We start from the raw sequence: 14,166 nt of genomic DNA on the forward strand, positions 1-14,166 counted from the left end.
TTCTCAACAGGAGTTCTTATTTCTGGAAGTCGGTTTTTCTCTACTAACTTGGTCTGAATTACATCACCCACAGAGTATCTGATCAGTTCATTTGTTTAGCGAATTTCTCAAAAGAAATGAAAAAGGCTTCCACATCTGTGTCATTGAATGTTGGTAGTGTTTGGGCATATTTGTAAATATCCTAACCAGACTGTTGGCTACAATGAGGTTACACATCATCACTTCTATCTGGTACTTTTACCTAGGTCATTTGAAGTCTTTTTGTTTCAAGTTCCAACTTCATCTTCCCAACTCTCATTTTTATCCCCTCTTTTCTCCTAGCTAGGAATCTTCTTTCCTGTTCTTTCTCTTCTGCTTTTAACTATTTCAAACCATCTCTTCTTCCTTTCATTCTCTAACTCCAGTTGTCTCCTTTGCTTTAATTTTTTCCCAAGTCCGCTGCACTTGACTATTTCTCTGGTATTCCTAAATGCTTGGCAAGCTCTATTGCAATTTCAGTTTTCCTCTTGTCCCTAGTTAAACCCAAATCAAACCTGTATGTTATGTCTAAACATACATCTTTCCACTGTCCTTCTAAACTTTCCTGGCAAATCTGGGAAGTATCCTCAAACCTCAGAACCCCTTAAGCAATGTTAAGAGCCTAAGGTTTTGCAATAGATTTGTAGCTCAGGTTGTGGTTGAAGAAGTTGGTTGGCTCTCCAAGCTGGTTTGTTGTTCCGCAGACCTCTCGCTACCACGCTCAGTGCAGCCTCCGATGAAGCGTTGGTGTGTTTTTAAATTCTGGAGTCCAGTGAGCTGGACTGCCTCACCTTTTCCTTGTAGTGGAGTGTATATGGGGTTGAGTTCTGTGTGTTTATTAATAGCATGCTTGGAGGAGTGCCTGGCTTCTAGGAATTCCCATGCCTGTCTCTACTTAGCTTGTCCCAGGATTTTGGTGTTGTCCCAGTCGGCAAATAACCTAAATTAAACAGATTTTCCACTTCTCACTTAAGTTTTATTTAAAGATCTAGGACACTAATCCCCAAGCCTGTCTAAATCTGCTACGGCCTTTCGCAGCCCAAATCTACTCAAATCTGTCTAAATCCGTTCAGATCTTATACACAAACTGGCCAGATCCTGGACTCGAGCTCCCAATCTGTTGTGGGGGATATGTAAAACCCCTCTGATAATTAAAACCGAAACACCCAGAGAAGCTCCCCTCACCTTGCCTCGTGATCTGCTAAAGGAAATTGGAAAAATAGTGTAACGTGCCTATCACTTCCCAATCGGTTATAAGGGAGAAGTAAAATGAAAGAAATCCCTGATACTCACTTTATAAGCAACAATTTATCTAACAGTAAACAAATTAACAGACCTACTAACAAACCAAACAATTCCCCTTTAGCTACTAACTATTCCTGAACTGAATAAATTCTAACGACGCACTGTTCTAATAAATACAAGTCCCACTTACATAAACCAAAGTAATGAGAAAAATAAATTAAAACTTAGACTCTCAAAACTAGAATCAGGATGCATCTTCCAGAAAGTTCCACGCTTTTTCCACTATTCTTCAGTTATGAGTTCCTCCTTCATCGGACGGTGTCAGGAATATTAGCCAAGAGTACCACAGTACCTTTTAGATGGTGCTTACAGAGCTTAAAGATTTCTGCAAAAGCCAGAGTTTTGCTAAGATGGCAGTTCACTCTTACACTGATTTTCAAAAACTCTCTTCTTATATACCCTTGATGACCTGTCAATTTTCTTATAAAAGGATTGGTCCTAGGTTGAATACACCAACAGAATGAAATTTAATTAGGTTTTGGTATCTAGGGCCAATTGAATTAATTAGCCGATACTCAAGCATGTTTCCTTAACGTCAAAACAAGCCTAGTTTACCAACCACACAGCCAACTGCTACACATGCTTGAACTTCAGAACTATTTGTGCATCTGCAACTACTTGCAGTCTTTTTTAATCTTCAAGTTTAGAAAAACACATTACCCCCTTAAAGGGACCACACACTCTTCCCCCTTTCATTTTCACAAACAAATTCTAACATTCTGTCTTTTACTTCATAAGTACTCTAACCAAGTTCTCAACAATACCCTTTTAATGAAACTACGTAGAAGAGGTGAAAATCTTTAAAGAATTTGGTAAAAAGATGATTGCGCATCACCTGAAAAATGTGTTTTGATTGGTCCTTAGAATCTTGTCTAGTGCAGAAAATTAAATAATGAAAGCTGTGTATCTATATAATGGGAAAGTTGCCATTAGTCATACAGGGTAGAAACAGATCCTTCGGTCTAACTAGTCCTCACCTACGTTTGGCCCATTTCGCTTTAAACCTTTCCTCTTCGTGCACCTGCCCAGATGTCTCTTAAATATTGTAACTGCACCTGCATCTACCACTTCCTCTGGCAATTAATTCCACACATGAACCACCCTCTGTGCGAAAAAGTTGTCGCTCAGGTCCCTTTTAAATCTTTTATTCTCACCTTAAAATTGTGTCTTCTGGCAATGTGGTTGACTCTTAATTGCATGATAGGCAATTAGAGATGGGCAATAAATGCTGGCATAACTAGCGATGCCCTCATCCCATGAATAAATGAAAATACTTTTGAACTCACTTACTCCAGGGAAAATATTTTAAACTGTTGACCTTATCTCTTTCCCTCATGACATTTTTTCAACCCCTAAAAGGTCACCCATTAAATTCCTATGTGCCAGCAAAAATAGTCCCAGCCTATCCAACCTGTCCCTCCATAACTCAAACCCTTCAGTCCCATCAACATCCTTGTAAATCTTTTCTGAACACTCTCTATTTAAAATATCCTACTTATTGCAGCCAGAACAGCACACAGTCCTTCAAAAGTAGTCTATGTCCTGTAGAACCTCAACATAATGTCCCAACTCTTATAGTCAACAAAGGCAAACATGCTGAACACCTTCTTCACCTGTGAAGCAACTTTCAAAAAACTAAATCCTTGAATCCCTAGGTCTCTCTGTACGATAGTTCTATCCAGGACCCGAACATTAACTGGATAAGTCCTACCCTTGTTCGATTTACCAAATGTAATAAACCACATTTATCCAAATTAAACTCTATCTGCCACTCTTCAACCCATCGATGCAATTGATCAGGGTCTCTTTTAAACCTCAGATAACTTTCTTATAAACCTAAGTTCACTGTGGTATTTTCATACAACCTTTGAGACTCATCTTGATCTAACTAATGTTTTTACTTTTCTTTTAAAAAAATCAAGAGCTTAACTAAAATTAGCAAAAATTAGAGAAATTCCCTTTTGATTTAAGAACCCCACTTACAACACCTTTTTAGAAGTTCCAAAGTCTCATGACCCTCAGGGGAAAAGCTTTAAACAGATGACCTCTGATTTTTAAAGGGCCGTATGTGCAGTCGCTGACATTCTGCACAAGGCAATCAGCGTGCCAATGTGCAACACAGCATTGACTTGAGGCCCATGTAGAAAAAAAAAGTTAGAGGGAACACTAATAGTGACTCCTGGTTCCAGGTTCTCCCAAAAAATACATCCTCTACCTATCAATAAATTTCATGATCTCCAATGCTTCAATCAACTTATCTCTAACTCTTCTAAACTGTCAGCATCAGCAACTGACTTTCTCCCATGTCTTACAACATAATTATTAGTTTACTTCCTTTCCTACAACAATCAGGTGTCTCCCTCTGAAATAAAATATCCAGAACTCGGATCTTGATTCAAGTCCTGGCTCAGAACTCAATGGCAGGGAAGGGGCGTTCACAATACGATCAAAAAGGTCGAAACTCAATCGGCAAATTCTTCCAGTACTGCCAGTAGCACACTAAGACTGGGAGAGATTCCTGGTCAACTGCGTGACTAAAAGAACACTGGAGGCTCTACCACTACTATCCATAGTTCCAGAATGTGACATATACATACCTGTACAGTGACACAGCAACTCAGACTCCTTCAGTGACCTTATCACATGACAAGGGTATTCAGGGATATGGAGCAAAAGGTGGAAAATCAAGTTGAAACATAAGTCAACAAGGATCTGACTAATTACTTAAATAGGCTGCTGGGGCCTCATGTTGTACCCAGGTACCCTACACTCTACTGTGCCTGATAACATACCTGCTGGCTTCTTACTTTTCAGTTTCAGTGAAGGCTAGCAGGGAGAATTTCTCTGGGACTCTCAGAATCACAGCATTATACAAGTACACTGCAGGTATGATCAGCAAAGGGCTCCTGACAGCAAGGTGCCTACTCGATGGAATTGCATTATAGCCAACATAATAACATTCCCCAATCTTCAATCGTGTAAAAGCCAATTCACATGTTATAGCAGAACCCCCTGTTTTCTGTTATTATGGTGACTTCTTTCAAAACACAGAGGGAAAATTTCCTGGAGAGTATTTGGATTTTGTTTCCTTTGGGAGAATTTTCCTAGCAAACAAAGTAAACAGTTGTGCATTAAGCTCTGGTTAAAAGGCATGGGATTGATATTTTTCTTGTGATTGTGGGAACCCCCCATTATTTGGTAAAAGGAAGGTCATTCTTAGTTAATGTGTGGGCAATTCTGAGGCTTTCTAGCTGATGCTAGATAAGTAAAAGTGGTTGCTCCTGAGTAAGGGAGAAAATATTTTTAACAATTCTAACTAAGTTACCTCAAAGGAGTCTAAAAGTTCATGGGCTGGGTATCACAGGCTAGGCCAGCATTAATAACCCATGCCTATTTGCCCCAGAGGCGGTGAGCTTTCTACTTGAACCACTGAATTCCTTGGCGGATAGGGGCACGCATAGTGCTGCTAGCTAGAGTGTTCCAGGATTCTGGCACATCAATAGGAGTGGAATGATGAGATATTTCCAAGTCAGGACATGTGGTTTGGAATTTCAAAATGATGTATACCTTCCTCATTAACCACTACAAGATCAATTCTGGCATCATAACCACAAATTTATTGCTCAATCGTTAATATAAGTAGGGCCTCGTGGTCACAAAATACCCTTTGTTTCCTGCTGAGTCAATTTTGTATTCTGTGCGCTCTATTTCCAAGATCCGATGGATTTTTATTCCTTTTTAAGCCAGTCTGTGCAAGATTTTGTTAAAGGCCTTGCAAAATTCTACCTACAGTAACCATCAACTACAATCCACTCAAATCCTCCTTATTACTTTCTCTCAAATTTCAATCGTGGTAGTAAGACAATCTTCCCTGAACTATCCTTAAATAATCCTAAATGATGGCTTATAATGCTCTCAATTGTTTCCAAAAACAGGAATATACAATTAATAAAATTTTGGATCACCGAAGTTTTGTACAACTGTAGAAGATCTCTTTCTCATGTCCTTCAAGCCCTTTGCAAAGGCCAAGGCCTTACTTGTTTTCCCAATTGCTTTTGCAATACCCGTACAATCTTTGTGTCCCTTGTAGGCGTTTACTCAGGTCAACCGGAATAACATTAAAAGCTTCTCATCTTTTAAAATATATTCTACTTTTTTTTTACAGAAGTGAATAACTTCACATTTCTCAACATTCATATTTAGCCATCACCTAGTTACCTAGCAATTCTACCCATCTGGCTGTAGCATCTGTGCTCTTTTCACAGTTGCCTTTCCCAAAGGCTGTGCTTGCTGACATGTGAATTATGTATACTCAGACTTCAGGGCAGGGGGGTGCAGCCTAAGTGGAATGGCATGGAAGGGGAGGAGATGAAGACTCTGAGGAGAGAGATCAGGATTGGTGGGAGTGGACTTTGATACTTTATTCTCTGCCTCCATAACTCTAATATAAATTGGAAATTCCTGAGGTTCCAGCACTGATTTCTGCGGCATTTAATTTACCACCTGCCAAACTGAAAGTGCATTATATATCCAATTATCTGCTCCTTGTTCATTAACCAATCCTCTGACTATTTAATTACTCCCAATGCCAAGAGCCCTTATTTGCATTTTAAAAGAGTGCATGGTGTGGTCTAGCATGAATCCACTATGCAAGAATGGATTCCAAACGGCTAATATTTTACAGTGCAATACCCTCTGCGTAACTTACTTATTGAAAAGCTGCAGCAACTGCATTTTGTCCTCCTGAATCTCCTGGCACCACGTGTGGGCCTTCGTCGTGTAGAAGAGGTAAGTCCGGCAGCATAGCTGCTCTTTGAAAACTGGCCAGAAGGTTGGCTTTGGTCCCAGAACTTCGAATCCATGAACACGAGTATCAATCCCTCCCTGATTTAAGGAAATATTGATTAACGAGATATAGCAACTCAGCTGCAGCTCCTCTACTCAAATAACATTACTGCATAGTAAGTGCGAACCTCAGTAAAGAAAGAAATTGGAAAATACATGAAGCAAATGTTTCATTACTACTTCATTGATAATAATACAAATAATATATTGCAATATAATCAAAGGATCTACCTGCTGGCATCGCTTGATCCGAATTTGAATAATTGCCCAGTAACGGGTCATATTTTCCAGCAGTAAAACACGGCTGGCAGTGGGTGCCACATTCACCTGCAAATAAAGACAGGGTCAACAAATGGTTGGTCTTTCATGACAGAGGCAATTCTTCATTGCACAACTGTAGACAACCAAATGCTAATTGTTAAAAAGACTCCAACTCTCAGAAAACATTCATTCAGTACTTCACAGAGAAGGAAATATTTTGAAGTAGTGATGGATTCTCCTATCCTTTCAACAGTAGTTTTATCAGATTTTAGGGATTCATGCTAATGCATCGATGGAACTTAAGAACCAGACACTTACAAGTTAACAAGAATCCATAGGAGATGAGAATAAAGCGATTATTGAACAAAATATGAAAGGTGCTTTGCACTGGAAGCTGCAACAATATGCTCCCCAGATTTATTTGCATTTGTCACACTAGCTGAAAGGTGCTCCTCTCAGTAACTCACTGTATTTAGTTCGGTATTGATATTACTGGGATCATCTCCACCCATCACCACTACACGAGCCGGCATATAACTAGAGTCTTCGCTCGCAACCACCAAGGTCAGCTGTCTGTAACACAAGGTCAAAGACTGCTCATCAGTAAACTGCATGCAGTATACATGTTCTTAAACCAATTATGAACTTATTAATCTTTGCAAAAGCATTCAACTCTAGCAGGTAGCACCATATGGATTTCAACTACACATCATTTGGGGGTACAGTGACCTTTCTTGTTCTCTTTTCGTAATCTTCCAAGCCCATTAAGTGACATGGATGATTTGGATGGCTTCAGAAATCTTATCCCAGAGAAAATGATTATGTATTGTAACTTTTAGAAATGGTTCTGGTTTGCACCAATTTAAAATGCATTGAAAGTTACATTAGCCAAATGAATAGAAATGTAAATCTTCACATTTACCTCCAATATGATATCTATAGCCTTGCAAGTGGAAAAGATATGATTTTTCCAATGCAAAGGTTTTCTAACATTTCAATAGTGTGTCTCTGGAATGACAGCGAAAAGACTCTGTGCTTGTTCTAACAATACAGGAGTGTACTTCTCTAAAAAGATACACTTTGTTCAACTTGAAATAATAGATCAACTTTAGTTTTGTGGGCTCTGTTAGGTTTCAAGGCTAAGGATGGCAAGATGATGCAAAGAAAGGGGCATGTGTGACAGATGTCAGGCAGATTAGAAGTGAGGATGAGTCTGAAAATGAAACATTTAGGGGACAGCAAATTTAAAAAATGCAACAAAGAAAGTGTATGAGAAGTGAGTGAATGCTAACATACATGCAACCCAAAAATCTTCCATGGGTATATAAATACTGAATGACAGTAAGGGGAGGAATAAGGTTGATCAGGGACCCAAAGGCTCATTTACAACTGAAGGGGTATGGCTGCAGATGCTGGACATCTGATATAAAAACTAAGCGATACAGAAACTCAGCACATGCGGCACTATCCATGGGGAGAGAAACAGTTAACACTGAGTCCAACATGACCCCTCCTCACAACATCAAGTTAAGAAAGCTAGCATGCAGGACCACATGAACATAAGGAAAATGGCATTATGGTGTTTACTGCAAGCAGCCAGGAGTACAAGAATAAAGGAGTTTTTCCTCTAATTCTAGAGGGGACCTGGAATTAAAAAAAATTAATCAACTTGATCAGACATGTTTTGACACACCTCCAGACAAGTGAGATTTTGTGGCTGAGAGATAGGCACCACAAGCCCATTTTTTTTTTGTAAATTAACCTGTTCAAATATGTTGAGACCCTCTTGGACAGGTGGAACTTTTGTCCCTAAAATCCAGCTTCCCTACCATTGCACAAGAGCCTTACAAAGTTAACTGGAACTTAAGTGGCAAGTTATGAGGCTTTGGGACTTATCCACAGGGTCTCATTGCTCTCTAGTACTGTCCTTCCTCTGGGCTAGAAGGTCTAGGCTCAGATCTCACCTTCTTGCCCAGAGGTGTACCATTTCCTGTCAAACAGGCTGACTCGTAGTACTAGGGGAGATCTTATGGCACAGTGGCAGGATCCCTTGAAGGCTTCCATCAACGATGCCTACGTCAAATCCTGGCAGCCAAAAGGGACGATCACTGGAACAACACGAGCAACTTCCATGAATCTGCATCAACCAACATTGAAGCCCCTGCTCCTGAATAACCAACTTTGCTAGCAGGCCAAAGCACTGGATGCCTGTCAAGTGTGGCTTTCAGGTTTTCTTCACCCAGCTCTACACTGGTCAACTCTCAAAGAGCAGCCAAAGGCAAAGGTCAAAGGTCCAGATTGTCCTAAATCGCAGAGGCATTGACCAGTAACTGAGCAGAGCAAGCTGCCACCAGCTCACTCCAAAGCTCAACAACTCAATTGCAAAGAGGTGCAGTGGCAGCAGAGGAAGGACAAAGAAGCCAATCCAGGGATCTTAATCCCACTTTCCCACATAACGCAGCCTCACTGCAGAATAATGTGCGTCCTAGATTGGGTTCTTCAGTCATGTGAATACTCATCTAAACTGGCAGAAGTCATCCTCGATTCCAAGGTACTGGTACTGCCATAGGTGACCACCTCTGACTAGAAGGTCCTGGTTCAAGGCCTACCTATCTTGGAAGGGCATGATGACGTGTCCAAACAGATTTATTGAAAATATTTTTCAATAACAGTTCGTCAGGGATGCCTGCTCCTACCTCTCATGTTCTACATGAAGTGTTTATTCAGATTAACAGGATTGCAGGTCTACGTAATCACTACACAGTGAATTCAAGGAATCCAGCTAGGTCAGCTGCTGTTCAGGTGTTTTCAGAAGCACGACACATAAGTAATTCTACTTCAAAGCACTACTGTATCATCATGCAGTGCGGAAAGCCTAGTGATAAAACCCAAGCCCTCAACACTTACCTGATAACTACCCCTTTGTGCATGTAAATATTAATGTAATGGGACCCCGTGCTGCCATTTGATTCCCAGTATGTTTTAGAGTTCTTGTCAGTTAGCTTGGTTGCTCTGTGATGATTGGAGGAGACCTCCACTTTCTCCCAACACTTGTCCTCTTTCAACTCCACACTGGAACCTATACAAAGAAGAATAATAAAGGAACAGTAACCACCAGCCAGGGAATCAATCTAAGCAATATTTCAGCAGGTTTCAAATGCATTAGGTTTGAACAAACTACTTCAAAGTCAGCAGGAAAAAAAAAAAGCAGGATAAGTGGTTTTGGATACTTCCTAGTTTAAATCAGTGTCATTTAAATCCCAAGACTAAACTACCTCATCCAACTCACCACTTGTCACTAGGCATTCTGAAAATGAATCTTCCCCAAATATAATTATCAGCTGTCATTTGGATTAAATATATTGAAACCAGTCCTCCAAAATACTGGTCACATTGAAGCCAATATGCACTACAGATAGTAATAAACTGGGGTTTTACTTAACTTTTACTGGGCATTTCACATTCAGGTGAACACAGTTCAAATGCTTGCTACATCCAGACTGTTGTAAAATGCACCAGGTTCACTAATATCCTTTAAGAAAATCCTTACCTGGTCTGGCTTACAGGTGACTCCAAACTCACAGCAAAGAACTTGACTATTAAAGGCCCTTTTAAAAAAACCTGACAATATATTCAGTTGTATCAAACACCACTGAGAAGTCAAAGAATGAAAGGATGGGAAAAACCACCCATCTTATAGCACGACATGTAAACAAAGTGGACCGTGTATCCTATAACCACTTCTTTATTGGAGCTTGTGCCAAAGAGAGGAGAACTGTCCCACAGGTCTGATATAGCCAGAAAGTATAATTCTGAGAGGATGACTAACATCTCAGGCATCGCAACCACCATCCCAAGTTATGTCCCACCTCAACAGCACAGCAAACCCAACAGAAGAGATAGCACAGTGTCATACATTTGGGAGGAAGTATCAATGGAGTCTTCAACACTTTTATACTGGACTCTGGGCCCCACAAAATCTTAACAAGGTCAAACATGGGCAAGGAACGTTCCTGCTGTTTATTATCGGATGCTTTTCCTCAGCTGAAGAATCAGTACTTCATCATGTTAAACATCAGCTGGAAGCAGCACTGGGGGCAGCAAGGGCACTGAAAGTACTATAGACAAAAGATTTTAATGCCCATCACCAGGAGGGGGTCAGTTGTACTGCCATTGATCGGTGAGCTGGGTTCCGAACAGCATAGCTGCATGGCCAGAGCTGCAACCAGCAACGTAAGTTACTGTGTCCCAAGGCAAATGCACACAATCTAAGGTCATCATTGAAATTCCAACAAAATGCTACACAAACTGAAAACATTGAAGGGTTTAAGCAATTTTTTAAGAATGAAAGTATTGCAAGAGGCAGGTCATTGTAACCCACCTGGCAAGAATCCATAATAAACACTTCTGTTTCCCAGTGAATCATCAATTCAATGCGGTCTTCAATAATGTGCCCATTTACCTATCACTTGATATCATACATTCCACATCCTGACGTCCTCTACACAGTTTAATGCTCATTTTCCATTTTCTAACTAGTTAGAATCTAACTTGTTAGATTCCAATTTTATCTTCCTGCTTCAGAATAAGTATAATTTCATTTACGCATTCCCTTCCCCAGAGTAAACTATTCAGGTACCTGAACCCCTCTTCACAGGTCAGATGACACAGGACAGGTATCAGGTTGACTCCCTCCTCTACTCTGCTTGCAATGTTTGAATATTCTTGGTGTAGTCTGGAAATTAGGAATGTGTACAGCTGAAGGCCTGCCCAGATTCTTCATCTCCTAATTTATGCTTTAGCAAAAGTCTATGATTATTTGGCCTAGGCATAAAAGATTCTCGCCACTTTTCTTCCACCTAGATATTATTTTTACATAGTGTATAAATTTGCATTTCCAAATAAACTGTAATACACTAAGTTTTGGCTTCATCTCATTCGTGATGAATGCACTGTTCATTGCATTTTCTACTGAAACTGATAGCATGAACAATGGCATTTCATACCTGTCCAGTTACTACTGATCACATCAGCTCATCTATTTAACTGCATCAGAGATAATGGGAACTGCAGAAACTGGGGAATCCAAGATAACAAAAAGTGTGGAGCTGGATGAACACAGCAGGCCAAGCAGCATCTCAGGGGCACAAAAGCTGACGTTTCGGGCCTAGACCCTTCATCAGAAGAGGGGGATGGGGAGAGGGTTCTGGAATAAATAGGGAGAGAGGGGGAGGCGGACCAAAGATGGAGAGAAGAGAAGATAGGTGGAGAGGAGAGTATAGGTGGGGAGGTAGGGAGGGGATAGGTCAGTCCAGGGAAGACGGACAGGTCAAGGAGGTGGGATGAGGTTAGTAGGTCGGAAATGGAGGTGTGGCTTGAGGTGGGAGGAAGGGATGGGTGAGAGGGAGAACAGGTTAGGGAGGCAGAGACAGGCTGGGCTGGTTGTGTGATGCAGTGGGGGGAGGGGACGAACTGCGCTGGTTTTGGGATGCGGTGGGGTAAGGGGCGATTTTGAAGCTGGTGAAGTCCACATTGACACCATTGGGCTGCAGGGTTCCCAAGCGGAATATGAGTTGCTGTTCCTGCAACCTTCGGGTGGCATCCTTGTGGCACTGCAGGAGGCTCATGATGGACATGTTGTCTGAAGAATGGGAGGGGGAGTTAAAATGGTTTGCGACTGGGAGGTGCAGCTGTTTATTGTGAACCGAGCGGAGCTGTTCTGCAAAGCAGTCTCCAAGCCTCCGCTTGGTTTCCCCAATGTAGAGGTAGCCACACTGGGTACAATGGATACAGTATACCACATTGGCAGATGTGCAGGTGAACCTCTGCTTAATGTGGAAAGTCATCTTGGGGCCTGGGACGGGGGTGAGGGAGGAGGTGTGGGGGCAAGTGTAGCACTTCCTGAGGTTGCAGGGGAAGGTGCCGGGTGTGGTGGGGTTGGAGGGCAGCGTGGAGCGGACAAGGGACATCTTGGGGCCTGGGACGCATGACATTTTTTCCTCAATTATTTAAATGTCTGACTTTCGTCTTTCTAAAGGAAGTGAGAGAGTCCAATTGCCTTAAAAACTTTTTGGTGATAAACTTAAAATGACTGATATGCCAAATTACTGTTTTTGTTTGTTTAATCCCTTCAAGGCAATAAGATCAATCCAACAACTAAGTGTTTTCAGTAGTGTACACAACGAAGATGACTCTCAGATAAGCGGAGACCAACAGCAGTAATACAGAAAGGGATTCAGTTAGTTACAAATGTGGACATTAAACACTATAACCTAATCTGTTGAAAGGCAGTGCTCATTAGAATAACCAACCAATCAGGTCGTCAGTTTCATGCAACTCAACACAGGAATTGCACGGATTGTGGAAGCCACATAACTACAAGTTTTAACTATCCATACACATTTCTGTCAAAGAAGCAGGAAAGCAAAACTGGATTAGAATATCTTTACTTGAAACAAAAGAAAGAAAAGGGATGCTCTCTTTTAGCCCCACATGTAATTTAAACTTGCCGTGATTCAGTCTGTTATCATTGAGCCGTTCGGACAGACCTTGACAGAGGTTCCTCAGGAATACATCAAAGAAGGGGATATTGATTGGTTGATGGCTGCGTCTGTGCTCCTCAATTTGTCCCAAAACCATCTGCAAGTGGGAGTATATTTTAAAAAAACATGTATTTAAAATGCAAAATGAGAAAATCCCTTTCATCCCCACAATCACAGAGGCTGTCAGAAGCAACTTGTACCTCATTCTGCAATACCTAACAATCTCTCAAAACCAATTCCATTTAGTTGGAATGGGAAAAATGTTCAACTGTTGACAGGTATGCCAACATGCCTTCCATTCAGAGACTCAATTTAGCATTACAACTTCACCTTTACTCATAAGCTAATCATAGCTACTCAATAGCTAATCACACTGCAGTTTAACATTGAAGTGTACAGACTCAGTTTCAAGTCCTGTTCTGTGTAAATTACAGAGGGCAGCTTTGAGCAGTCTGGGCCAATGTGGAAAAGAAAATTACTCAGTCATCACTTTGCTTACAGCAAGGAAGGAAGGCAAAAACCAATAAGAATGAGGTTGGGGGCAGGTGCAGGGGGTAGTGGGCATATTCTTGCTTCTCTCATCACAGCGATAAAGAATTTCAGCCTACATTTTCAGTCTAACACGTTCACGATAATAAATGATCATCTATATTCATTCTGGGAGTAACCCAGAAAATTGTGTCAAACACAAAATTGGGTTTCTGTGGGAGCCCACAGGTCCACATTGAGGGGCTCATGCAGAATGGCATTGGTGGAAAGCACATTATTACATTTGGTTACTTAATAATCCAGAACTTGGATGCTGTTGACATTTAAGAGGCAAATATGCTGACATTCTCACTTTTGTCTCAACTAAGAGTGGAAAAAAATGCTTGGCCAGCATCTTAACAGTTGAAGCATTCAAGTAGTTAGACTTATATTTGAAAAGGAACAGCAGACAGCGTTACACGGAGAAGGCACGAGAATGGCACTAAATTAAATGCTTACTTGCAGACCCAAAGGCCAAATGGCCTCTCCCGGTACTGTTATAATTCTATGATTCAGTTATCAAGTACTAGATGCATATCCTCCACTGAAATGATGCAACTCCTCAATGGGTGGCTTAATGAGTTATTGCATCACTAGATGCAAAACAGAGACACAAACATCAAAACTTTTCCAGGCTGAATCACTGCACTGTGCTGTGTCCCTTCGA

The 14,166-nt window shown here is 41.0% G+C and overlaps 1 protein-coding gene across 4 annotated transcripts in view; it reads right to left on the reverse strand.

Moving 5' to 3' along the window:
• LOC125452341 (cullin-9) overlaps positions 1-14,166 on the reverse strand; it is a 176,803-nt gene that overhangs the window by 68,169 nt on the left and 94,468 nt on the right. For 3 of the 4 annotated variants that reach the window (XM_059645123.1, XM_059645124.1, XM_059645125.1), the window contains exons 14-18: positions 12,939-13,068; positions 9,337-9,508; positions 6,897-7,002; positions 6,400-6,495; positions 6,032-6,207 (exon numbers count right to left, since the gene is read on the reverse strand). In XM_059645123.1, the coding sequence (XP_059501106.1) occupies positions 6,032-6,207; positions 6,400-6,495; positions 6,897-7,002; positions 9,337-9,508; positions 12,939-13,068 (680 nt within the window). The remainder of the gene's footprint in view (positions 1-6,031; positions 6,208-6,399; positions 6,496-6,896; positions 7,003-9,336; positions 9,509-12,938; positions 13,069-14,166) is intronic. The other variant, XM_059645126.1, reaches the window with a different exon arrangement.

Source organism: Stegostoma tigrinum, chromosome 4 (genome assembly GCF_030684315.1).
Source record: "Stegostoma tigrinum isolate sSteTig4 chromosome 4, sSteTig4.hap1, whole genome shotgun sequence".
NCBI lineage: Eukaryota > Metazoa > Chordata > Chondrichthyes > Orectolobiformes > Stegostomatidae > Stegostoma > Stegostoma tigrinum.